Source organism: Macrotis lagotis, chromosome 1 (assembly GCF_037893015.1).
Source record: "Macrotis lagotis isolate mMagLag1 chromosome 1, bilby.v1.9.chrom.fasta, whole genome shotgun sequence".
NCBI lineage: Eukaryota > Metazoa > Chordata > Mammalia > Peramelemorphia > Peramelidae > Macrotis > Macrotis lagotis.
Window position 1 is genome coordinate 493,298,907 of NC_133658.1, and position 27,131 is coordinate 493,326,037.

General features: G+C 34.3%; 1 protein-coding gene across 1 annotated transcript in view; it reads right to left on the reverse strand.

Annotated features, from left to right (window-relative positions):
• BACE2 (beta-secretase 2) overlaps positions 1 to 27,131 on the reverse strand; it is a 200,894-nt gene that overhangs the window by 26,145 nt on the left and 147,618 nt on the right. The window contains exons 5-7 of the mRNA XM_074213848.1: positions 25,019 to 25,153; positions 12,542 to 12,643; positions 2,691 to 2,837 (exon numbers count right to left, since the gene is read on the reverse strand). Coding sequence (XP_074069949.1) covers positions 2,691 to 2,837; positions 12,542 to 12,643; positions 25,019 to 25,153 — 384 coding nt within the window. The remainder of the gene's footprint in view (positions 1 to 2,690; positions 2,838 to 12,541; positions 12,644 to 25,018; positions 25,154 to 27,131) is intronic.

Genomic DNA, 27,131 nt, shown 5'->3' on the forward strand with positions numbered 1-27,131 from the left:
AGAAGTCTGCAGACTACTAATTAGTAACCATCATGTCAAAGTACCAGATCTGTACAGTTGTATAAATTAACTCAGATAAAGTAATTATTTTTCTTATATAATAGATCTGATATTTTAAAGATATACCTATAATATCTTATTTTTAAGATATGCCTATAATACACAAGTCCTCTATTTGCTATGATCAGTTTTTTAAAACATAATTTGGCAACGTCTTTATAAGATTTTAGTGTTGTTGTTCAGTCTTATCTGACTCTTCCTACCCCATTTGGGGTTTTCTTGGCAAAGATACTGCAGTGGTTTGCTATTTTCTTTTTCATATCATTTTACAGAGGAGAAACAAGGCAAAATAGGTTAGGTGACATGCCCAGGGTCACACACCAAGTAAATGTATGAGTTAGGCCTTGAATTTAGAAGATAAATATATCTTACTTCAGGCCTAGCACTCTATCTACTCCGCCACCTCATTGACCCTAAGATTTTGGTACACGTTCTTTGGTACACATTTCTTGGTACACATTCTTTTTTTTTTTTTAGGGTTTTTTTTTTGGCAAGGCAATGGGGTTAAGTGGCTTGCCCAAGGCCATACAGCTAGGTAATTATTAAGTGTCTGAGGCCAGATTTGAACTCAGGTACTCCTGACTCCAGGGCTAGTGCTCTATCCACCAGGCCACCTAGCTGCCCATACACATTCTTTAGTACACATTCTTTATTGGCTTTTTGGTATATCTTTGTTAGATAGACTATCTATCCAAGACAGAAGATATAAATAAATTTCCATGCCACTGAAGTGTACTTAGCATCATTTCCTGTATAAATTTCTTTAGCTTTGGAATGGTAAAAGGTTGTCACGACATTTCTTATTTCTCTAATTCTTTAACAATTCTGCTTTTTGGTATAATCATATATTTATAAAATGAAGTCATTTGATGAGGTTTTCCCTTCATTCTCAAAGATGTCCATGACATCAGGAAGATGATGTCATGACTAGCACATGGATTGGATTTGAGTGAGGGGGTGTTATGCTAAGGTTCCAACCTTACTTTTTCCTCCAGAGCCATCTCTGAATCAGGATAACTGGAGATGGTCATGGATGTGAGGCAATCAGGGTTAAGTAATTTGACCAAGATTATATAGCTAGTAAGTGTCAAATATCTGAGATGGGATTTGAACTCAGTCCTTCTGTCTCCAAGTCAGGCTCTATGACATTTAACTACCCCTAGTAAGTCATTACTCAATAGTGTCAAGACTGATACCAATAAAAGATCTAAGCAAAGACCTCTACTGTATTGGGTAGATTTACTCTTGAGGCTTTTAGGAGAAATGATATGAGAAAGCATAAGATCATTTGAGTATGAAAGCAATGATGAACTGCAATCAACACCACTGGATGGGATACCCAAAGCAATGAAATAACTACCCCTCAGATTTAATAAACATTTATTAAGCCATCATATCCATTAAGTCATACACCCTCAAGGCACTGTGGTAGATATCACAGATAAAATAAAGACAAATTTTAAATAGTTATTGTCCTCAAGAACATTCTACAGTGAAGGTTAACACCCCTTCTAACTCAATATATGAATCTTATGAAATGACTCATACATAGATAAATATAATATGCAATAATGATGTATTCTGACAGTCACAAGTTGATTCAAAAAATTTAGCACATGACTGTGAGCCTGAAGTATTTCTTTGAAGTTGACTAACAAATCAGAATTTCCCTATGTATCTAAGGAAAATAAGTTTGAAGATGACCACAATTACAAAGATAAAAATAATCTTTCTTCACTTGTTAGAAGGGCAATTTTAGGAGTTAAAAGTTTATTTATCTCCTATTTTAACATTAATATGAACATTAACAGCAATATGAAGCTAATACAACTCATCATATAATGTCTGGAAGTGAGGAAAAGCTCCTGCTGTAAAACTCAAGAAAGATTTATAGTCCCAAATAGTAATGGAATTTACCTGCTGTGTCAGAATACTGAATTTCTCAGCAATTTCACATCAAATAATTCCCTCTTTGATGCTGTGATAGTAAATGGAAAGAGATGCTAAGAACATTGATTTTGAGAAAATAGCTTCCTATCTTAGACAACTTTCCCATTAAATACCAGTTTTACAATGAACATACCGAGAAATTTCCAATAAACCTATTTAACTAAATTACAGTTGAACAGAAAACAGAAAAGGCAAACAAAGGACAATACATATTATGTAGACAATATATAGTAAAGAAACTCTCTCATTGGGAGTGACATAACTCAGCTCAACCAAGAGAAAGAAAGAGTCCTAGGTCTTACCCAAGGAGTAAGAGACATCTCTTCTGTAGCTAGCTGGGGATAAGAATGTGATGGAGACTGCCTGCTCCTTCCATGTCTTCCTAAAATCTTTTCTTTCATTAACTTGAAGTGGGACTGGCCTTTTCCATCTTCCCTCTTGAAGCTGGAAAGTAGAAGTATCTAAAGCCACTGCACATCCTGAAATGACTTAAGACTAGCAAGCTTAAAGAAGACTGAAGAAGGCTAGAGATTTCTTGTTCTTGTCAACTCCTCCCCTCTCCTCAGGCAAGGCAGAGTCTTCATTTTCATTAATAAAGAAAAATTCTCATACCAGTGAGCTTTGGAACTGGAACTGGAGTTACAAATTAAAATTTGAAAAATAAAAATTCAAGTTCAAACCTGAGGCAGGATAGTGATACGGAATGATTTGCTGGAGTTCTCATCTCTCAGATAAATGGAAATATTGGGAAAATACGACCAGGGTGTTTCATAATTCCAGCATGCAAGCTGAGAACCAGTCCAAAATCCATCAGAAAATTCTGAAATCTAATGGGGGAAAAAGAGGGAATGTGAAAAAACAGATATTATATTTTAGCATTTACTAGCTGATTAAATCTATTGTCTTTCTTATCACCTTGTCAATTATCTACATTACCTCAAATTTTAATTAGAATTAAAATAAGTATCAACCTAACTTGAATAGTTTGTCTTTAGTCTGTAGAGAAAGTAATATATATATATATATATATATATATATATATATATATATATATATATTTAAAATCTACCAATAAGAATGTGCCAATACTCTAGGTCAATGGTACTAAATATATAGAAATGGGAACACTAATCCAAATATAAGCTTTCTTGTTGGTCATAAATTGACTTAGTTGATAAATGTAATGTTTTATTGTTTCATTGATTTAGTTTGTTAAATATTTCCCAATTATATTTTGATCTGGATAGGCAGCACACTCCTATCCAGTGTTTACAACTTTGCTCTAGAGGATATTACAGTAATTATTGTAAGGCAGAATATCTCCTTCAAAAGTTTTATAGCTGGATAAATTGATAAAAATCTCTAATTAAAATGGGTGACACTGCACTAAAGGGTCTGCATGTTTAATCATTAAACTAATTTTACCAGACAACAAGTAAAGGAGAAATGAAAACAATATAATCATTTCCAATGAAGGAGCAATCACAGAAGACAAATTCATAAATCTTCCAGATTAAATTGTTTTACGTCACCTCAGAGAGAGTGGACATACATGGATGTTAGCACCCTTAACTCTATGAAGTTATGGGGCATATGACTGATTTCCCTAAAGCCAGTATTATGTCACATGAAGATCAGTTGAAAGAACCAGGTTGGGAAGGTCAAGTAGGGACAGACTTGAGGAAAACATAAAAGCTATTTCTAGGAAGCCGTAGGATTCATTTTGAGGAAAATCTAATGCTTTGCATGAAAAATGGAACCTGAAATCATGCTACAAAGTAGCATCATAAAGCAATAATAATTGCTTAACCACCTTAAACTGTGGATGGCACTATGCTCTCAAATTTTAATATTAAGCACTCAGGAGAAGGTAGGAAAGATTTCCTTTGCTACAATTTTGTTCATTGTCTGATGGATATAAGTATTACTGCTGCTGAGGTTACTGCAGCTACTCCTCTACTGCTGCTACTACTACTACTTCTCTACCACTGCTGCTGCTGCTGTTACTCCTCCTACTGTTGCTGCTATTACACCCTTCTACTCCTCCTCCTACCACCACTACTAGTCCTTCTCCACTTCTACAATTAAACAGCATTTATATATCACTTTAATATTTACAAATACTATCTTATTTGTTCCTCACAAAAAGTCAAGATGGTAAATACTGTATTATCCCTATTTTTATAGAAGGAAACTAAGGCAAATAGGAAGTGAAGCAACCAGAAATTAAATGACTTACTAAGATATAAAAAAATACTTACTAAGGAGAAGAACTGGTTAATGTTTAAGGTGGAAGTTGAATTTATATATGCTATGCCACCCATACTCTTTGATCAAGAGATTTCTTTGCTAAACAAATATCTCTAGGAGGTCAATGACAACATAGAGCACCATTTTTTGTGCTATGAAAGGACTTGAATCAAAGTAGTTGACCATCAGTTACTGGCTAAAAAAAATGTAATACATGAATGTAATATAACACTATGCTATAAGAATCAGTAAATGATGAATATAGAGAAACATGGCAAGGATTGTGTGGTCTAAAGCACAGCGAAATAATAAGCATCAGGAAACAATATACACAGTCATTATAGCAATATAAATGGAAAGAGAAACAACAAATAGTTAAAATGGAATGTTATAAAACTATAGCATTTAATTATAAAAATTATAAAATTATCAAGAAGGGATATATGAAGACATCTCCACCCCTCATTTGTTTTATCTTTACAAGAACTTTGTGAGACAGGATAACCAAAGGCAACATTTCATTGCTACAATGGATTATATTTGATGACAGACTTTCAGCCTAACTGGAAACTTGTTCCTATAATGAAGCATTCAGTTTTCCAAAGGGTATATATATTTGTTTTTGTCTCTGATTTTCAAAATTATATTAAAAACCCTACAATTTACACATAATTGTGTAAAAATGTTAAGGGTTACTGAAATTAGTGAGAAATTTGTCAATCTTTTACAGTGCTTTTAAATCATAAAGGAAAGCTATATTCTTGATGATTCCCTACTGATTGAATTGCAAAGTAACTGCTTAGGCTTCCTTCACTCTATATAACCTTCTTCTTCTTTTTTTTTTTTTTTTAAGATTTTTCAAGGCAATGGGGTTAAGTGGCTTGCCCAAGGCCACATGGCTAGGTAATTATTAAGTGTCTGAGGTCAGATTTGAACCCAGGTACTCCTGACTCCAAGGCTGGTGCTCTATTCACTGCTCCACCTAGCTTCCCACTCCATAACCTTTTGAGCTGGTCTACCTATTAGCATTGGAGTAAGAGAAGTGATTTATAAAACTGTAGAGCTGAAAGCGAGCTCAGCATTCATCTAGTCTAATTGCTTCATGGAAATAGTTCCCGTAACTTTAAATTGAACCAATGGTCATTCAGTCTAAATATTTCTAAGTAAGAGGGAAACCACCACTCTGGGAGATAGAATATTCTACTTTTGGACTGCTACAATTTTAAAAAAATTTATCCTGAACATCAAGCCTAAACATGCTTTTTCACCATCTATCTATAGATATTGGTTTTACTCTCTGAGGTCATAGAGAATAAATCTAATCTTTCTTCACATAACAATGCAAAAATACTTAAAGAAAGCTCTGAGCATTTTTTTTTCTCCAGGCTAAATGTGCAGTTCCTTTAATTGATCCTTATATGATATAGACTCAAAGTTTTTCATCATCCTATTGTCTCATTTTAGAGACTCCCCACTTTAACAATTGCTGAACACAAAATTTTGATTAAAGAAGAGTACAGTGGAACTATCTCTTTCTTGTTCCAGGGAAACATGCCTCTTTTCATATTCTCTAAAATAGTGCCAACTTCTTTGGCTTTTACATCACAAACTGTCTTTTATTGAATTTCCTTTACAACACTCAGATCATTTTTTAAAGGTTCATAAGTATTCCTTTATTTTAGGGGAAAATGTTTTCATAGGTACAACAAAACAGAAGAGAAGATTCATAATAATAAAACAATAAATTTCCATTTCAAGAAAGACTCACTCCATCCATCCATCCATCCATCCATCCATTAATTGTTCCCTCTTTAGCCCATTCCTGATGAGTAGGCTTCCAGAACTATCAACTGACCTAATTCCTCTTGATCAGTTTTTTCCCCTCATAACTCACTTGTATAAGATGATTAATCTTTTTTTTAATCTTTTCCTACACCAATTTAATTTTTAGCTTCCCAAGGTAATCAGTTCTACCCTAATTTCAAACTACTCAATTAATAATAATAATCTTGGACCACAAATAAATAGTAAAAAATTGTCTTTGAGTCCCTTGTAATTAGCTTTTATTATTTCTCTTATATTCCTCATATCTTGTATTTCAAATTTTCTATGAAGTTTTTTTTGGCAACAAAATCCTGAAAGTCTGACAATTCATTGAATGTCCATTTTTACCAGTTCAGGATTATTCTTAATTTTGCTGGGTATGATTTTTGGCCACAATCCCAGTTTGTTTGCTCTTCAATATGTAGTGTTCTAAGATACAATGTCTTATAATGTAGCTGCTGTTATGTCTTGCATAATTCTAATTGTGGCACAACAGTATTTGAATTGCTTTTTCTCTTGTTGCCTTTACTATTTTCTCCTTAACCTGGGCTTTTTGTAATTTGGTTGTGATATTCCTATCAGTTTTCCTCCTAGGATTCCTTTCAGGTGGTGATCAGTGAATTTTTTCTACTTTCCCCTTTTATTTTAACATGTCAGGACAATTTTCTTTAGTTATTGTTTTGTATTAGCATGTCAAGATTATTTTATTTTTTATTTTAGCTTTCATTTGTCTGATTATTCCTTTGTTTTCTCTTCTTGATCTGTTCTCCAGATTGGTTGTTTTTCTTATGAGGTGTTTCACATTTTTTCATTTTTATATTATGTTTTATAATTTCTTCATCCCTAATAATTTCACTGACTTCCCCTTGCCCAATTCTAATTTTCTTCCTGAAGATTCTGGATCTCCTCTTCCAGTTGGTTAACTTTCTTTTCAGAATCTTGAGGTTTTTTTTTAGATTGTTATTATTTTTTCACTTTTCCTTAATCTTTCATATTTGTTTTTTAAGTTTTTTTTGAGTTCTTCTGTGAATTCTTTAGATGCTATTCTTTGGGGTAGGAGAGGTTTTTTTTCTGCTTTAGTATTTTCTTTGGAAGATGAAATCTGATCTTCCCTATTCCCTTAATAACTGTTTATGATTAGGTTCTTTTTTCTTTGCCTGCTCACTAAATTTTTTTAGCATCTTGTTATATTCACTTCTATTCTTGTGATGTGGGGGAGCTTACCCTGAGTCTCTGCACTCCCTTCCCTCTCTAAGCCACAGCCAGGGCCCCTCTATTTACTGTGGAGAAATGATCTTAATCCCTAAGAATCCTCCAATGGCTACAACCTTCAGTTCTCTCCTCTGCCTTGGAATCAAGACCAAGAACTCAGTTCTCCTATAAGTATTGACAGCCAGCTGCAGCCTTGTGTCACTGCTTCTGCACTCACCAGCTATGTACTGGTTTCTTCTTGCCCAGAACTGCATAGCTGGGCCTGACATCCCTTACCAACAGGGGTTCCCTCCCTTCCCCAGCTCAGACACCCAACTTCCCACTCTGTCTTGGAGGTGAGAACTCCTATGGCTGAGTTGGAAGTTACCTCTCACTTCTGCTGCCCCTTGTTGTTCCCTCTTTCACTTTTTAGGGAGCTAGCTACTGAGGATCTTTCTTTGGATCTTCTCCATTGTCCTAGGAGGACTACTCATCTGTCCCAACTCTTGTGTATTTTTTCTACACTACATTCATCCTGAGGTGCTTTTTTGACTTGGTTTTTAAGGAAATCTGCAGGGCTTGGAATTTTCTGACCTACTCCTCCATCTTCCCAGAATCTTATTTTTAGACAGTTATTATACCATATCCTCCTCATATGATACTTACAAATTTGATTTATTGTGGTACTCCAAAGGTAAAATTTCACATTTATCCCCATTGGACTTCATCTAATTATATTCTGTCTATTCTTCTGCAAATTTGATGTCACTGATAACATTATACATGATTTTACCTTCATAGCTAACTCATTTATCTAACCTGTTTCAAGATGAAGTATATCCATCTAGAGCCATAGTCTAGACATGGCTTTCAATCTACAAAGTCTTACTGAAATCTATAATTTCAAATTAACTATTTTATATTAGGACCATTATTTCTTTTTTTTTAAATTTATTTTTTTATTCTCATTTTGTACAAATGTTTTTTTTACATTAATAAAATATTCTTGTTTACAAGTAAAAAAAATACCCCTCCTCCTCCCCCATGAATATAGATAGACTTGTTTGGGCGAAAAAAGTAAAGGGGAGAGGAAAAAAATTAAAATAAAAAAATAACAATAGTAATAATTGTAGGTATGGCCAGGTGGCGCAATGGACGAAGCAACAGCCCTGGAGCCACGAGCACCCGAGTCCACATCCAGCCTCGTAAACCCAACAATCACCCAGCCGTGTGACATGCAAGCCGCCCGATCCCCACTGCCCTGCAAAAAACAAAAAGAAGGAAAAAAAAGACCCAAAATAAAATAAAATAGTAATAATAGTAGGGGTGGCTGGGTGGCAGACAGAGCATTGGCCCTTGAGCCAGGAGCGCCTGGATCCGAATCCGGCCCCAGACACCCAATGATCACCCCGCTATGTGGCCCCAGGCAGGCCACCCAGCCCTACTTGCCCTGCACCCTCCCACAAATAATAATAACAAAAAATGTGCTTCAGTCTTTGTTCCAACACCAACAACTCTGTCATGGGTGGATCTCATTCTTTATGATAAGTCCATCACAAAAGTTATTTCCATATTTTTCCACCTTTGCCATTGCTGATCGCAACTCCCTCCTTTCTTATTTCTCCACTACCATGTACTCTATTTTCTCTCTCCTTTCACTCTGACTCTGCTGTAGGGTCGCTGAGTGGTGCAGCAGACAGATCCCTGGTCCCGGTGCAAAGAAGCCCTGAGCTCCCATACCACCCCTTAGGCCCAGAATCCACCTGGCCCTGTGGTCCTGGGCAGGCCTTCCATTCCCAGCCCCTTGCAAGAAGTAAGAAAGAAAATGTGTTATATCTGACCACTGTCCCCCCATGGTCCATCCTCTCCTCCTTTATTCACATCCCCACCCCTTCCCCGTGCTCCCCCCTCCTTCTTACTCCAGATGTCTATACCCCATTGAGTATATTTGCTGTTTCTTAGCCATCTCTTTTGAGAGCAAAGTTTCCCTCATTCCCCCTTGCCTCCCCCCTTCCATATCATTGCAATAGCTCATTGTAATAAAAAAAAAATCTTATGTGAAATATCTTGGACTATTCCCCCTCTCCTTTTTCTTTCTCCCATTCCATTTCCCTTTTTTTTTCTATTGACTCCATTTTTACACACCATATTTTATCTTCGAATTCAGCTTTCTCCTGTGCTTCAACTATAAAAGCTCCCTCTACCTGCTCTATTAACTAAGAGGGTTCATATGAATATTATCAGTATCATTTTTCTATACATGCAGTTCATCCTCATTAAGTCCCTCATATTTCCCCCCTCTCCTCCAATCTCCATGCTTCACCTGAGTCCTGTATCTGAAGATCAAACCTGTTCAGCTCTGGCCATTCCAAAAGGAACCTTTGAAATTCCCCTGGTTCATTGAAAGTCCATCTTTTTCCCTGGAAGAGGACATTCAGCCTTGCTGGGTAGTTCATTCTTGGCTGCATTCTAAGCTCTCTTGCCTTCTGGTATATTGTATTCCAAGCCCTATGAGCTTCCAATGTAGCTGCTGCTAAGTCCTGTGTGATCCTGACTGCAGCTCCATGATATTTGAATTGTGTCCTTCTGGCTGCTTGTAATATTTTCTCTTTGACTTGGGAGTTCTGGAACTTGGCTATAATATTCCTGGGGGTTGGTTTTTTGGGATCTCTTTCTTGGGGGGATTGGTGGATTCTCTCCATTTCTATTTTGCCCTCTGCTTCTAGAACATCAGGGCAATTTTCCTGTAGTAATTCTTTGAAAATGATGTCAAGGCTCTTTTCCTGATCATGACTTTCAGGTATTCCAATAATTTTCAAATTATCTTTCCTAAGTCTGTTTTCCATATCAGTTGTCTTTTCAATGAGATATTTCACATTTTCTTCTAATTTTTCATTTTTTTGGTTTTGAAGTATTGATTCCTGATTTCTGTTAAATTCATCAATCTCCCTGAATTGTATTCTTTGTCTGAAAGATTTGTTCTCCTCAGAGAGTTTTCTTATCTCTTTTTCCATCTGGCCAATTTTGCTTTTTAAAGCATTCTTCTCCTCAATAACTTTTTGAACTGTTCTATCCATTTGACCTAAGCTGGTTTTTAGCATGCTATTTTCTTCAGCATTTTTTTGGATTTCCTTGACTAAGCTGCTGACTTCATTTTCATGTTTTTCCTGCATCTCTCTCCTTTCTTTTCCCAGTTTTTCTTCCAACTCCCTCATTTGATTTTCAGTCTTTTTTTGAGCTCTGTCATAGCCTGAGCCCAATTTCTGTTTTTCTTGGAGTCCTTAGATGCAGGAGCTTGTGCTTCCTCATCTTCAGACTGAGTATTTTGGTCCTTCTTGGGCTCATTTGCAAAATATTTCTCAATAGTCTTCTTTTTGTTTCTCTGCTTGCTCATTTTCCCAGCCTGGGCCTGGTTTGGGGTGTTTCTTGAGCTTTTGGGACACTCCCACAAGGGTCTCAGTGTGTGCAGCTCTGTCCTCCCTCCTGCTTTGTGAATGATCATAAGTGCCCCCCTCTGCCAAGGGGCTGATGGCGGGGGTGCTGCTGTTCTATGGGGGAGCCTAGACTGTGGTCAGGATCTGAATGTGGTCAGAGCCCCAGAGTCCTGTTCCAGGGGCAGAGGACAGAGCTCAGCAGTCTCTCTCTTCACTCCCCTCCCTCAGCTCAATGGGCTCATGCCCTGGGGGCTCCTGCTTACAGGCTCCGCCTGCTTCTGTTTCCTGGATCAGGGCTGGGGAAAGATGATGCTGCTTGCTGTGTGCCCTGAGGGCTGGGCTCCAAGTGCTTGCTCTGGCAGAGGTCCCCAGCTGTTCCCCCACTTTGTGCCCGGTGCTCCTCGGGGTGCAGCTCAGGAGACTCCCCAGCTGCTGTGAGCTGAGACCCCCAGCGCCCTGGGGCTGCCTCCAGGAGGCTGATGTTCTTTGGCTCTGGCGGGCCACCCCTCTGGTGGGCTGCTTCTCCGACCCCGGGGATTAGAGCCTTTCTGCTCTTTTCCAGGTTATCTTGAGTAGGAGAACTGCCTCACTGGGTCCCTTTGTGGGTTCTATCTCTCGAAAGTTTAGTTAGAGTCCTTAGCTGATCAATTTTATCAGAGAGCACCTAAGACTAGATCCCTTCTTGTCGCCATCTTGGCTCCGCCCCCTGGACCATTAGTTCTTATTACCTAAATCTTGAGTATTTCTGTTTAGAAATTTGAGATAATTGGTTTTACTACTTGTTTCTTTCTCAGATTTTGCTTCCTGGTATTTCAACTAATACTCCTTCTCTGAAATCACTCTCGGTCTTTAGCTTAATCTTTGTGATTCAGAACTAGTGTTTACCAAGGCAAAAATTCCTCTCTTCTTTATTTCTTACATTTTCATCCCTATTCAGTTCAACTATACTCCTAGCAAGGTCTTCTCTTTTAACTCTTCTGATCTTTTCCAGTATGCTTTTTGAAATCTCTACTTTTTAAACTCCTTTTTTTTTTTAAGGTTTTTGCAAGGCAAATGGGGTTAAGTGGCTTGCCCAAGGCCACACAGCTAGGTAATTATTAAGTGTCTGAGACCAGATTTGAACCCAGGTACTCCTGACTCCAGGGCCGGTGCTTTATCCACTACGCCACCTAGCCGCCCCTAAACTCCCTTTTCAACTAGACCTCTTCCATTTTCTGGCAATCAAATGTACCTGGACAATTATAATTGCTAGGAAATTTTATCTAATACCAAGCTCAGATTTGGCTCTATAACTTCTACCCATTGCCTCTGGTTATACTCTCTACAGAAAAATATAACACAATTAATTCCTCTTCCATATAATAACCTTCAAATACTAGAAAACAATTATTATTTGTATCCTCCATCCCTAAGTCTTTTCTTCTCCAGTGATTTGTAGGCAATGACAATGATAATATAAATGGAAATAATCAAAGATATGATTATTCAGTTTAAATGTAATAACTAATATTGATTATTTTGAACTAATGATGAAAGCTTTCTTCTTACTAGAGAGATGGTTGATTATAGGTGCAAAACATTATCTAAGCTGTCACATACAGTCATTATGTCAGTTTGTTTTTAATTCTTTTACTTTGCAATAAAGGAAGGTTCTATGGGTCTGGGAGATAAACTTGAAAAAGAATAGTGAAGTAAAAAAAATCTAAAAGAATAAATAAATATAAGAAAGAATCTCCAACAGATATGGTTTCCAGTTTTCACATGAATACTTACAAAATTAATTGCTATTTTTCCCTGAGAAAACAATGGTAACCATTAATGGTTGTACTTACCAAAGATGTGTGGGAAACTGCTTCAATTACAGCATCAAAAACTTTTGGAGGCAGATGTAATAGAGTGGTGCCACTATCCACAATAGCTTTGTCTACATTGTACTAAAGAGAGGGGGAAAAATAAAATGAAGAACATATGGCATTATAGATACGTAAAATGATAAAGGCCCTTATTATCAAAGGAATTATCTAACTGAATTATGTTCTTAAAAATAATACCTGTAACACATAGATTTGATAATATTTTCTCACAATGGAAGCTGAATGCAGAGGAAATGAATGTTATAAGTTGATTTTACTGAAAAAAAATTTAAGCATTTATGAAGTATCTAGTGCATGCAATGCAAGGTGCCATATATAATAAACAAATATAGATAACATGGATCCTCTCACAGAGTTTAAAATCTAAATTAAAGAAAGATAAATATAAATTTAACTGTTACAAGAGAATGTATCACTGTAGAGATCAAGTTAAGTGTCAATAAAGTGCTATGAGAAATTTGAAGAGCTAGAAATCACTTTTAGCTGAGAAGAGTTAGAGAAGAATATTATACCTGAGTATACCTGAAGGAAAAGAAACTTCTATTTTTTAGAATATCTATTTTTAAAATAAATATATGAATGTGGTAGTACTAGACATGGTTGTAAAGCCATATTTAGAGGGATTTGATATCAGGGTTAAAGGTTTCTTATACATTATTCAGAAGTCAGTGGAGAATCAGAGAGAATTTTTGAGTAATGGAGATATATAATCAGAGAAATACATTAGAAACATTATTCTGTTAGTTGTTTGAAAGACAGATAAAACAACTTATTCTCTAGAGAAAGAAAAGTCAATTACAGGCTACTGCAATAGTCTAGGAAAGAAACATTTAGAATGGAATAGATTCAGGAGATATAATGATATATATATATATTCCATATATATATATAAATATGGAAAATATAGGAGTCAAAGATGATATAGTTTTCAAGTCTAGATAACTGAAAGGATAGTGTTATTACCAACAAAAATGAAGAAGACATGGTATGGTTAATAAATATCAATCATTATAAATTTGTTAAAGTTAGAGAAGCAAGGGTGCTAGGTGGCACAGTGGATAGAGCACCGGCCCTGGGGTCAGAAGTACCTGAGTTCAAATCTGTCCTCAGACACTTAATAATTACCTAGCTGTGTGGCCTTGGGCAAGCCACTTAACTCCATTTGCCTTGTAAAAAAACCCTAAAAAAAGTTAGCGGAGCATTAGAGTTATAGGGGAGAGGGAAGATGATGAGTTCAGATTTGGATGAATTCAGTTTTGTGTTCAATTTCCAGCTGGTTGAAGGATAAGTCTATTTAGATGTTTTACAATGAACATTGTAAATGATAGATGTATCCTTCAGGCAATTGAAAATATATATGACTGAATTCTGAGGAGAAACTGGCCTAAAGAAAGAGATTTGGGAATCATCCTCAAGGAAATAATTTCTAAGACATGGCAATAGAAGAAATGACCAATAGAGAACGCAGACAAAAAAGAAAAAGGTAGTAAGGGCAAGACCTTACAAGATAAAAGAAAAAAGAAGGGAGCTATGAGTGTCACAAAACAAAGTTAGGATAACATATCATGGAAGGAATGATCAAAACTACATAATTTTAGAATTGGAAGGGATTGTAAAGGTTACTTAATCTGAATAATATCCTACCAAAATAAATGCTTGAGTGTAATTCACTCTAGTATTCCTGTCAAGTGGTCATCTAGCTTCTGCTTGAATATTTCCAAGGAGTAGGAACCTATGACCTTCTGAGATAGCCCATTCACCTTTAGATAGCTCTAACTTTTTAACAGGAAGGAATATTTTCTTTAACCACTTAAATCCCTTAGTTTCTTTTGTCCCTTTGTTTCTTATTTGCAGCATTGTTCTTGAGGGAATCCTACCCTTTAGGGCCAATCAGAACAACTCTGAAATCTTATTACAAATGCATGAGGCTAGCAAAACAATTTTTTTTTACAAAAATGTTCCTTTTTTCTTCATTGACTTCTTCACCTCCTTCAGGAAGTAGGTGATACATTTGTTTCATCATTAGTTCATCATTGTGGTTAGTTGTTATGCTGGTGAGAGTTTTAATTTTTTCAAGTTGTTTGTCTTCATATTGACATCTGCGTGCATTGTTCTTCTGGTTTCATTCACTTGTCTGCTTTCTCTGAAACCATCCCCTTTATCATGTCTTAAAGCACTACAATATTTCATCATTTTTATATAGAATAACTTGTTCATCCATTCTGTACTCCCTCATTCTTATTTTCTGTTATCTAAAAAAGAACCATAAATATTTTTTGTATATTTTTGGACTTTGTTCTGATCATGAATAATCCTTATTAATCGCCCCTCCAATTGCTCCTTCTCCCTTTTCCCCTTTTCCCTCCAGTTGCCCTGTAAAGGGAAGTGTAGTTGTGTATTCAACTGTGTATTTGTAGATGTTTTCCTCCTTTGACCAGTTCATATGTAAGATACGAATCTTAGCCATTCCCTTTACTTTGCTTGTATAGATATGTATTTGAGCACCTTGATTATGAGATAATTTTCTCTAATATTCCTTTTCATTACAATCCTCTTCTTCAGTGTATTCCTCTTCCTCTCCTTTCCCACTTTTTTTTTTTGCAAGGGAATGGGGTTAAGTGACTTGCCCAAAGTCACACAGCTAGGTAATGATTAAGTCTCTGAAGCAGGCTTTGAACTCAGGATTTGACTCCAGGGCTGGTGCTCTATCCACAGTGCCACCCAGCTGCCCTTCTTTCCCCATTCTTGCCTTAAAATTATAGACATAATAGAACCATTCATTGGCAAATCTTATCTAATTGGATTCCATTTATGATCCTTGATAGTGATATGCTTTAAAGATAACATAAATAGCATGTCCCTATTTTAGGATATAAGCAGTTTATTTCTGTCTAGTTCCTTACATTATTATGTTTTTGGATACTTGAAATTTTATTTTTCCAATTACATTGCTATGGTAATTTTCAACATTTATCCATTTTCAAATTTATAGGTTACAGATTTTTCTACCACCCTCCCTTCCCTTCCCCCTCCCTATTGTGGTGAACATTCTGGTAAAAGTTGAATATGTACATTTGTATTTAATGAATTTACATATTAGTCATTTTGTGTAAGAGGAACTAGAATCAAGGGGCAAGAAAGAAAACCATGAAATAGAAAGGAAAAACGTAAGAGAAGTTTTAAAAAAATGAACATATATGCATTCAGATTATATGAGTTGTATTTTTTTTTTTTTTGGTTGTGGATGGTATTGTCCATAGTAGGTCTCTCAGGGATGTCCTTGATCTCTGAACTGCTGAGAGAAGCTGCGTTCATCCTAGTTGTTCATCTCACAGTACTGCTGTACAATTTTCCCTTGGTTCTGCTCCCTTCAGTAAGCATTAGTTCATGTAATTCTTTCCATGCTTCTCTAAAGTCTGACCACTCATGATTTCTTATCAAATAATATACCTTCATAACATTCATATACCATAATTTGCTCAGTTATTCTCCAATTGATGAATCCCTTACTTTATTAATTTTAGATCACTTTTTAAAAGATCACTTTTAAAGCCCAAAGTCTTGGGCTTTAAATTCAGAGTTTTTCCTACAACTCTGGTCTTTTCATCAGGAATGATTTGAAGTCTTTTTTTTTTCATTAAGGTCCATTTCCCCCCTGTAGAATCATATTCAACTTTGCTGAGTAAGTTATTCTTGCTTTTAAGTCAGTATCATTTGCTTTCTGAAATATAGTATTACAAACTCATTGATTTTTTTATAGGGTTGACTTCTAAATAATGTGTTCCTTACTGGCTCCTAAGTATTTGAATTATTTATTTCTGACTGATTCAAGTCTCTTTTTCTTTTACCTGGAAATTCTGGATTTGGACTATAATATTCCTGGAAATTTTCCTTTGGGATAGTTTCTTTGAGGAGAAAGAAGATTTTTTTTTTTTTTTTAGTTTTTTTTTGCAAGGCAAATGGGGTTAAGTGGCTTGCCCAAGGCCACACAGCTAGGTAATTATTACGTGTCTGAGACTGGATTTGAACCCAGGTACTCCTGACTCCAAGGCCAGTGCTTTATCCACTATGCCACCTAGCTGCCCCGAGAAAGAAGATTCTTGACTGGTGGATTTCATCTACTTTGCCTCTGCTTCTAAGAGATTTAGACAAAATTTTTTCAAAATTTCTTGAAGTAGAATGCCAGACTCATTTTTGTTTTTATTGGTCTTGGAGCTTAGGGAATCTAGTGATTCTTCATTTTTTCACAATCTTTTATCCCAGTTTTTTGCTATGAAATAGATAATTTAAACTTTCTACTTTTTTCAGTCTTTTTTGATTTTATTTGAATATTTCTTGTTGAATCATGGAGTAATGGGTTTCTATTTGGTCAGTTCTAATTTTCAGCATTTGTTATCTGAGCAATTTTTGCACTTCTTGCGTCAAATTATTAATTTCTTTTCTAAATCTTTTTTCCATAGCTCTCATTTCTTTTTCATTTTTCCTCTAACATTTTCATCTAATGAAACATTTTAAGCTCTTTTTTGGTTAAGTCTTGCTTTATTTCTTCCATGAATTCTTTTTTTTTAAGGTTTTTTTTTTACAAGGCAAACGGGGTTAAGTGGCTTGCCCAAGACCACACAGCTAGGTAATTAAGTGTCTGAGGCTGGATATGAATTCAGGTACTCCTGACTCCAGGGCCGGGGCTCTATCCACTCTGCCACCTAGCCCCTCTTCCATGAATTCTAATTAGATTTTTATCAAAGCTGAATTTTTCTTTGAGGTTTTGCTTGCAGTTGTTTTCTTCTCCTAAGTTTATATATTTCATTAAAATAAATTTTTATGGTAGGATTCTTTTTTGCTTTCTTAATTTTAATTTTAATTTATTTTTCTAGCTTACTTCCATTTGATGTTAGACCCAAGATCTGTGTGTTTCTGGAGGGAAGGGAACTGAGTTTTTTGTTGCAAAATCTCAGGTTTAGGACTTGCAAGCATTCAGAGCTCCCCAAATGGTCTGATCCAGGCCACAACTACTTTTTACATCCCCACCTCCTTCCATACAAATACTCTCCTCCTCCTTTGCACCTAGGTTAAATTTGAGGTTTGGATCTGAACAGTACTATGTTGTTGGACTCAGCCATTGTCAGACAACCGGGAGAAGAAGTTTAAGTTCTCTCTGGTCTGGGATTCTTCTCATTGCTATTCTTCTATATTTTCAGAAGCTTGAAAGGTGATTCATTTTCCTTTTAAGGTTTGAATCACATAAGCAGTTTCCACTTGATTCTGAAATTCTTTTTTCTTTGTGTCATGTATGGAGCTTAAGGTTGCTGATAGGGAGGGAAATTTAGGTCCCCTTATTGGTATGTCCTGAATCTGGGGCCAGATCTTGGTAGTGGGCAACAAAGCTGTTTCTACCAGTCTCCATTATGGTGTCCACAACAAGAGTTATATAATCCCTTCTTGCCCTCTTCTTAGGCATTGATGTGCTCCACATCAGATACCACTTGCAGTGTCTAGACCTCTCTGTCTCTGTCTTCAGTTGGGAAAATAGCACACAAAATCTGTCTAGAGGATTGTTGGGGGAAGTGTGCTGTATTACTTCCTGCTACTCAGCTACCTTAATGACTTATTATGATTTTAAAAAAGCACAATCCAAGATCAAATTAACTTTTTTTTGACTTATGTCCATTTTGTGTATCATAATGAGTTCATAGTTTAACAAAATTTCCATTGATTTTTCAGGAACCCCCCCCCCCAAAAAAAAAACTAGCTAGAGCATAATTAAAACAAAGGTTACCCTCATTAGCAGGTGAAACCCAGAGAATGTGGGATTATAGTCACTGGGAAAGGAGAAACTCAGTAGTATGACTAAAAAATGAGTTCTTATCCAAACCAATCTAATCAAGCATTTATTACAGACAATTCTAATTATTTGCAGATTTCATATTTCTGAATTCATTTATTCACTAAAATTTGACTTGAAGCACTTAATAGTCATTTAAGTTTATGTACAGAGTGGTAAAAATTTGAGTTGTCAATATGCATGTTTCTAGTCAAGGTCACACAAGGCAGTGCTTTCTTTTCTTGTTTGAGTTTGCATAATGTCTCTTTTGAGGTCGATTTTGTGCCAAAGTTTTTACAATTTTGTGGCTTTTGTTAAAGATTTAGGTATTTAAAGTGGTCCCCAAGCACAGAGTTGAAGTTCTATCTAATATTTTCTAAGCACATAGTACAAAAATTACTGAAAAAAGGACTCCTTAAAAAGAATTGGCCAAATGGAAAAAGAGATACTAGAACTCACTAAAGACAATAATTCTTCCCCCCAAAATAGGAATTGGGCAAGTGTAAGGTAATTACTCCAAGAGACATCAAGAAGCAATAAAGTCAAAATAATATAAAAATAGAAGAAAATTTACTTGGAAAATAGGTTGGGAAAGATAATTTAAAGATTATTGAACTACTTGGAAGTCATGTTAAAGAAAAACAGACATCAATTTTTAAAAGTATAAGAAAACTGACTAAATGTTTTAGTTCCAGAAGGTAAAATAGAAATAAAAAAAGTAAACCACTTATCACCTCCTGGAAGAGATTAAAAAATGAAAATACTCAGGAATATTATAGTCAATTTAGAGAGTTCTAAGGCCAAAAAGAAAAAGTTTCAAGTAACCAGAAAGAAATTCTTCAAATGTTGTGGAATCATAGTCTACATCATAAAAGATCTAGCAATTTCTATGTTAAAGGAGCAGAAGGTTTGGAATGTGACATTTTAGATGGCAAAGGCAGTAAGATTACAATCAGCAAACTGGATATTTAAGCAAATAGAGGACTTTCAAACATCCCTAATGAATAGATCAGAGCTCAATAAAAAATTTGACTTTTAAACACAAGATCCAAGAAAAATATAAAAATGTGAATATGAAAGTAATGATAAGGGATTCAATAAAGTTAAATTGTTTATATTTCTATATGAGAAGCTAATACATTAAGAACTTTATAATTATTAGGAGAGTTAAAAGGAGTCTATGCAGACAAATTGTATTGGTATGATTTGATTGTGTTGGGATCATCTTGAAAAAAAGTAAAAGAAAGACGCTCTAGGAGAAGGAAGAAGGTGAAGAATGAGGAAAATTATTCACATAAAAGAGGTGTAGAAAGAAGAATTTTTATAGTAAAAGTAAAGGGGTAATGGTTGATAGGGCTTGAACCTCACCCTTATTGGAACTGGTTCAAAGAATGAAGAATGAAGACACTCACTTGGGTATAGAAGTCTATCTTACCTAACAGGGAAGTAGGATTGGGAAGGGATTTTAGAAAAGGTTGGTAATAAAAGGAAGAATGGATTAAGAGAGACAATGATTGGAAAGAAAACACATTTTTGAAGAGGGACAGGTTAAAAAAAGAGAGAGGATAAAAAAAGAAGAAAATGGGTAATCAAAAACTGTGAATGAGATGAACTCATCCATAAAATTAAAGTAGATGGAAGAATGGATTAGAAACCAGAATCCAAAAATATTTTTTTTAATGAGACAAACTTGAAACAGAAAGACTCATACATACATACAGAATTAAAAAAAGACTTATAGCATAATCTATTATGCTGCAGTTAAAGTAAAAAAGGCAGTGAAAATATTGTCTTGGGACAAAGTAAAAGCAAAACCAGATCTAAATAAAAGAGATATTTAAGGAAACTACATTTTACTAAAAAGGTACCATAGATAAGGAATAATATTAAACATTTTGACAGAAAGTTCTTTTATAATGCACTCATTTCTTAAATATGTATATATTTAAGTCAAATTCATAAAAATAAGAACCATACATCAATTGATAAATGATTAAAGGATATGACCAGGAAATTTTCAGAAGAAATCAAAGGTATCTATAATCATCTGAAAAAAATGCTCTAAATCACTATTGCCTAGATAAATGCACAGAGAATTAAAATAACTCTTAGGTACCATCTCACACCTATTAGAATGACAAATGTTGCATAGGATGTGTGAAAAAAACAGTATACTAATGAACTGTTGGTGGAGTTATATCTGATTCAACTACTTAGAAGAACAATTCGGAATTATGCTGAAAACAGTCTAACAGTCATACCTTCTGACTCAGAAATACCATTTGTTCAGTCATTTTCAGTTGTGATTGATTCTTTGTGACACCCCTAGTTATACAGCTAGTTAAGTGTCTGAGGGCCAGATCAGAACTCAGGAAGATGAGTCTTCTTGATTCCAGATCTAGCTCTCTGATCACTGCACCTACCATCAGCATTTCTATAGAATAAATCTGTATCACAAAGACATCAAAGAAAAAGGAGACTTAAATATTCAAAAAATTATAGTTGTCTTTTTTTTTGTGGTGTCAAAGAATTGGAAAATGAGGGATTGCCTATCAATTGGGGAATGACTGAAAAAGTTGTGCTATATATGACTGTAAAGGAATACTATTGTGCAATAAAAAATGATGAGGGAGTTTCAGAAAAACATAGAAGACTCTTATGAATTGATGCAAAGAACTGTGATTTGAATTAGGAGATCACTGTACCTAGTAACAGCAATATTGTAATGATAATCAACTATGAAACAGCTACTCCAATCAATAAAATTATCTAAGACAATATGGACTCAAGATGATAAATGCTATCCACTTCCATGAAGTGTATGACCCTGGACAACTTACTTAACCCCATTTACCTTGCATACCCCCCCCCCCCCCCAATATCATAGGTAATTTAAAGGAATTTTCAGTTGAATCTTGATTCAACTGATGATTCAAATTGCCAAGAAGCAGTGAATTTAAGAGTTTTTCTTAAGGAGTTTAGATGATAAAGGGAATAGAAATATTGGATAATAGTTTGAGAAGATAGTAGGATCTGATGAAGGTTTTTTAATTATTGGTGAAACTTGGGCTTGTTTGAAGGGATTAGGGGAAGGACCAACAGAAAGGAAGAGGTTTAAAATTTCAGAGAGAGGTTGATTAAAAGTTCAATTTGATAGCAAATCTGTTCAGATGGAGTAAGATCTAATACTGGATTCCAGACCATTATTATTAATTAATGACAATATTTTCATATAATTATGTCAATCTTTTTGGATCAGAGTATGAATATGAGAACCTTGGTTTACTTTCTTTGGTACTCATTTTAAAAAAAGCTACCATTCAGAAGTGAAGTATTATTATAAAATGAATTAATTTTATTTTTTATTATTAACACTAAGAAAAAAAGAATAATTAGTTTTTTTAGTTCAAAGACATGAAGTACATTGCCACAAAAAAATCATCATATTTACAATAATATATGGTCTGTACCAATGTCATCACATGATATTAAAAAGAGCCTCCCATTCAATTAACTATTCCTCATAAAATTGATTTTCTTTTGGTGATTTGAAATATTAAAAGTAGCTCCTTATTCTGAAGTTTTTTTAACTTAGTTCTTACTGTTCTGAGTTTAGCATTAACATAAACTTGAGTTCACATCTAATGTGATTCTCTCAGATAATGGAATTTTATTCTTCCAAACTGTCTATATATTTAAAATTTCTCTTGATTTGGCATTATCACATGAATTAGAACATAAAGTTTTTCAAATTAACAAATATTTTCTGATAATAGCTCCAAAAACATATTTTACAATGTGTAATCAAATGAACATCTTTAAACATATTTGTTATTTTATCCATTTGTGATACAAAATCGGAAGATTTTAAATTTTCAATTACTTGATCCTGAAGTTCTTCAAATAAATAAGGAATTTTCTTTCCCAATAAATTATCTTTATGGGAAATTCTGCAAAGCCACTCCCAACATATTTCACCAAATATGATTTTTTCCAATTAAAGGAAGTTTTTATACTTAATAATCCTGTAATATATATAGGATGCAAATAATTTTTTTGATGTCATAGATATCATAGATACCATGGAGGTTAAATGCATACCAAAGCTTGTTATCTTCAAATTTTAAAAGTTATCTTATGTAGAATGACTTTTTTCTCTAATTTTTTCCTTCAATTTGGATTTGATTTTTCTTTTACAACATGATTAATATGGATCTATGTTTAGCATAATTACATATTTGGAGTCTCTATAAGATTGTTTTCTGTCAGGGGTGGGGGAGAGGGATGGGAGAGAGGGAGGAAACTATAAAACTCAAAACCTTGCAAGAGAAAATGATTCCTTAAAACTACTGTTGCATGTTGTTGGAAAAACAAACAAATAAAAAAATAAATTAATTGAAAAAATAAATTAAAAATACCTTTCTAAATATGATCTGAAGAAACTGGGAATATTCAATTCTTGATTTTCCAGGTTGATGAAATAGATTAAAAAGTACAATTATTTAAAAACCAACAAAATTATGCATATTTCTTTCAGAGGTAGTCAGATTTGATGTGAAACATTGTCACTTCCTATCTCCAGCCTTGTTCTTCCCTCTGCTCTCCACCAGATATATCCCCTTTCATTTCTCCCCCCCCCTTTTTTTTGTTTTTGCAAGGCAATGTGGTTAAGTGACTTGCCCAAGGCTAAATAATTATTAAGTGTCTGAGGCTGCATTTGAACTCAGGTCCCCCTGACTCCAGGACCGGTGCTCTATCTACTGTGCCACCTAGCTGCCCCTCCCTTTCATTTCTAATCCCCAAACTATCAAATTTTTAAAACTGGAATGACCTGACAGAAATTTTATGTTAAAAAAAAGCAGCCTTCAATTATTCTAGAACTACATCCCTAGAAAATGGGGTATATTATAACTATATGGACTAATTTATAGCATTACCTACTTATATTGAAAACAAAATAAAATGAAATAAGATTCTTATTCATGGAAATTGTCACAGTGTTTCATGAAGATACAATTGACTCATGAAGATATAAATATTCAACTAACATAATTTCTACTCTGTAGTTTATTAAAGCTGGACATAAAGACATATTTATCCCATGAGAATAACAATGTCCCTAAATCAGAGACATTTTTGAACCTAGGAAGGGGGAAAAATTGACATTAATTTTGTTTAAGGAGAAATGACTACTAAATAGTCAATTAAAGTATTAATTATTATAACTACCACTGCTTCATTAGCAGAGATATTACTTGAAAATAAGAACTTGTCCATGTTGTTGGACTCTATAAATAATGAGTGTGAATCTACTATTTCACCATATCCTGTCTTTCCTTGTTTTCTTTTCATAAGAAACAGTGTCTATTTAGAAACAGGTGGATAGAAACTAAAGGTAGAAGAAAAATAAAAATAGAATTTCTGCATTTTACCAAATTTTTTAGAAGATTGCTTTAAGTTCTTTTCTGAAGACCCAAAAGGCAACTGAATAATTAAAGTTAATATGGAAACTTTTAATAGTTTTATTTATTTTATTTTTAATTTATGGAATAAAACAGATTTTCCATAACATAGTATAATTAAAAAAGATGATTGCACATGAAATTTCAATTCTATTATGTATATAATGAATATATTTACATATATAATGATATTTTATATATAACATATGTAATGAATATGCAATGAAGTTATCATATAAACTTTTTTCCTTTTTTTGCTCTCCCCACCCTAGAGATGGCTACCATTAGATACAAATTTGTGTAAACATACACATATACACATATACATACATATATATATATATAAAGTTATATAAAATAATTTTATATATACACTTATACTTATCAGTTCTTTCTCTGGAAACCTTTTATTGCTGTGAAATCAAGTAAATATTAAAAACTTGCTTTTGTGTTTGCCATGATACAAAAGGAAGCAGCAAAATATTGATTATGCAGTTTTTCCCTCTTGGGGAAATATTGCAAAACACAGCTCATGAACTTTATACATTTTTCATTTGTTTCTTTTTCTTTTTACTTGAGATCTTTGTTTTTCTTCAATTCATATTATTTTCTGGAAATAAGTTCCTTAATGCAATATTTAATTGTATTTATTTATATTTATATTTAGCAAAAACACACTCGACTCTGGAGAAATTTAGGGAGAAAGTATAACAAATTTCCTATTTCCATAACTGAATACAGACGCAGCTCAAGAAACAATACTTCAAGACAAATCTTGCCGCAAGTTGGCTCTCAATCTTCCTCCAGTTAATTGACCTCAATGAATAAAATAACTATATATAATATAGTATAATATATAATTATATACAATATATAATAATTATAGAATTATAATAATTATTAATTAGGCCCAAAATAGAAAAGTCATATTTCTCCCCTTCCCCTATCTCCTTCAAATCACAAGCTATTCATTCTTTGACACACACACACACACACATACATATACATATATATATATATATATATATATATATATATATATGTAACAGAATGACTTCAGAATTTCGCAATCAGGTCAAAGGTATAACATTTGAATGAAAATGGACAGATATGCTTATTCACACACACACACACAGACCCTATTGCAAATACCTCATGACAATTCAAATTGAGGTTCTGTCCTCCAATTTCCAACTTCAGAATTTCAATTTGGTAATACCATTCCTTTTTAATTGCTGTATACCATATGTCGCCTTCATATAAGCTTGGTTCAATACCTCCCATGACCTAGGAAGAGAAATATTAACAAATATAAGGAAAAAGTTATAAGCTAGATTAAATCAATAATTCAAGAAACATTTATTTTTCATTAATAAAGGTATATACATATACAGAGAGAAAGAGAGAGACAGAAAGACAGAAAAATAAAGAGAGGATTATGATAGGCATTATGGATACAAAGACAAAACTGAAAATCACCTCTCCATAATTCAATTAAATTCTTGTATTTTCTCACCTCTATAAGAAGAATCATTTTATATAGCTCCTCCTTAAAACAACTTTTGATTTCTCTCACAAGAATAACTTCCTAATATTTGACAAAACTGGAGGAAAATAGCTCAGTTCTTCAGGAATCATAAGTGAAAAAATTAAAATAAAGAGGATCAAACTAGCAACAAAACATATTCTTGTACACTTTCCTTTAGAAAAACAACAAAAATGCAAGAAAGAACAGCATTATTTACACTCCTAAGATATGGAAATAACCAGTCTTCTTTCTTTGTGGTAAGGGGAGCGAGACAATATTTTATTACAAATGCCATTCCATCCTACCCATCATCACTTGTCTTGTCTCTAGCTTCCTTTTGGAATAAGAGGAGAAACCAATTCAGCCTCTCTTCCTGAAAAGAAGTCTCCTATCTGGGGGGTGGGGGTGGGGGAGAGAAGAGTAACAACATTCTTTCACCTTCCTGTAGTAGTTCTCTTTCCTAAACTTCCTAATGCACTGAGAGGACTTCATCCTGAGGACCAACCCCTATGGATAATGAAAATCTATATGATCTATTTATTAAATTGTTTTTAAAATTTTTTTTTTATTTAAGGCATTTGGGGTTAAGTGAGTAGCCCAAGGTCACACAACTAGGCAATTATTAGGTGACTGAGGTCACATTTGAACTCAGATCTTCCTAACGCCAGGGCTGGTACTCTATCCACTGTGCCACTTAGTTGCCCCCTATTAAGTTGTTAGCAGACTCCACTCCCTCCCTACCCTCCCTATTCAAATAATTCTCAATCTCTGATCATTGTTGAAATTTCTTTATTCCAATTCCCCTCGGCAATATCCCCTCATGTCCTACTCTGAAATTACCCATCCTTTACACCACATTCCCTGGAATGTCTGATTCATAGGCAACAAATTTGCTTTCATCTTAAAGCATTCCTTTTTCCACCTTTAGTCTCTTACTGAAAACTGGATCCCTCCTGATGATATAGTCCCAGATTTTTCCAGAAATGGCTATATTTTCATTCATTTTCCACCCAAAACCCTACCCACATACTAGTTGAGATGAGGGCAATGGAATATTCCTTGTTTTCCATTACCACTTCCTGATTCTCTTTTTACCACCATTATGTAGTAACTTTTTCCCATTTTAGCTTCATCTAATACATATCTACCAGCCAATCAAAATCCTGGTAGCTCTGGTCTACGTAGTCTAAAAACCTTCAGGACATTCTTCATCTTTCCTCAATGAATTCAATGTCTGGCTCACAGTCTTTTTCTCTTCCATAAATCCTGACCTCCTACTAGAACACTTTAACAAATATATTTTAAATTTAACTTTTTAAAAATTTTCAGTTCCACGATATCTCCTTCCTACCTCCTCTCCCTATTGTGAAAGCAAAGAAAAACAAAATCAATTATGTACATGTAAAGTCAAGCAAAACATATTTTCATATTTACTATGTCAAAAAATGCATCTCAATCTGCACTGAGTCTTTTCTAATTTGAGTAGGGCAGTTTTCATCATGAATGCTCTGGAATTATGGTTGGCTATTTTGTTGATTATCTTTTTTACATCTTTTCAAAATTATCTTTCTGTTTATGTATACATTTTTCTTGTGGTTCTGATCATTTCATTTTGTATTGGTTTATATGAATTTTCCTGGATTTATTTGAAACTATCTTCCTTATCACTTTTGAATTTCAAGCTTTTTTAGGAATTCCCAAGTTCATAGGCACCTTATATCTATATCAGGTTTAAAT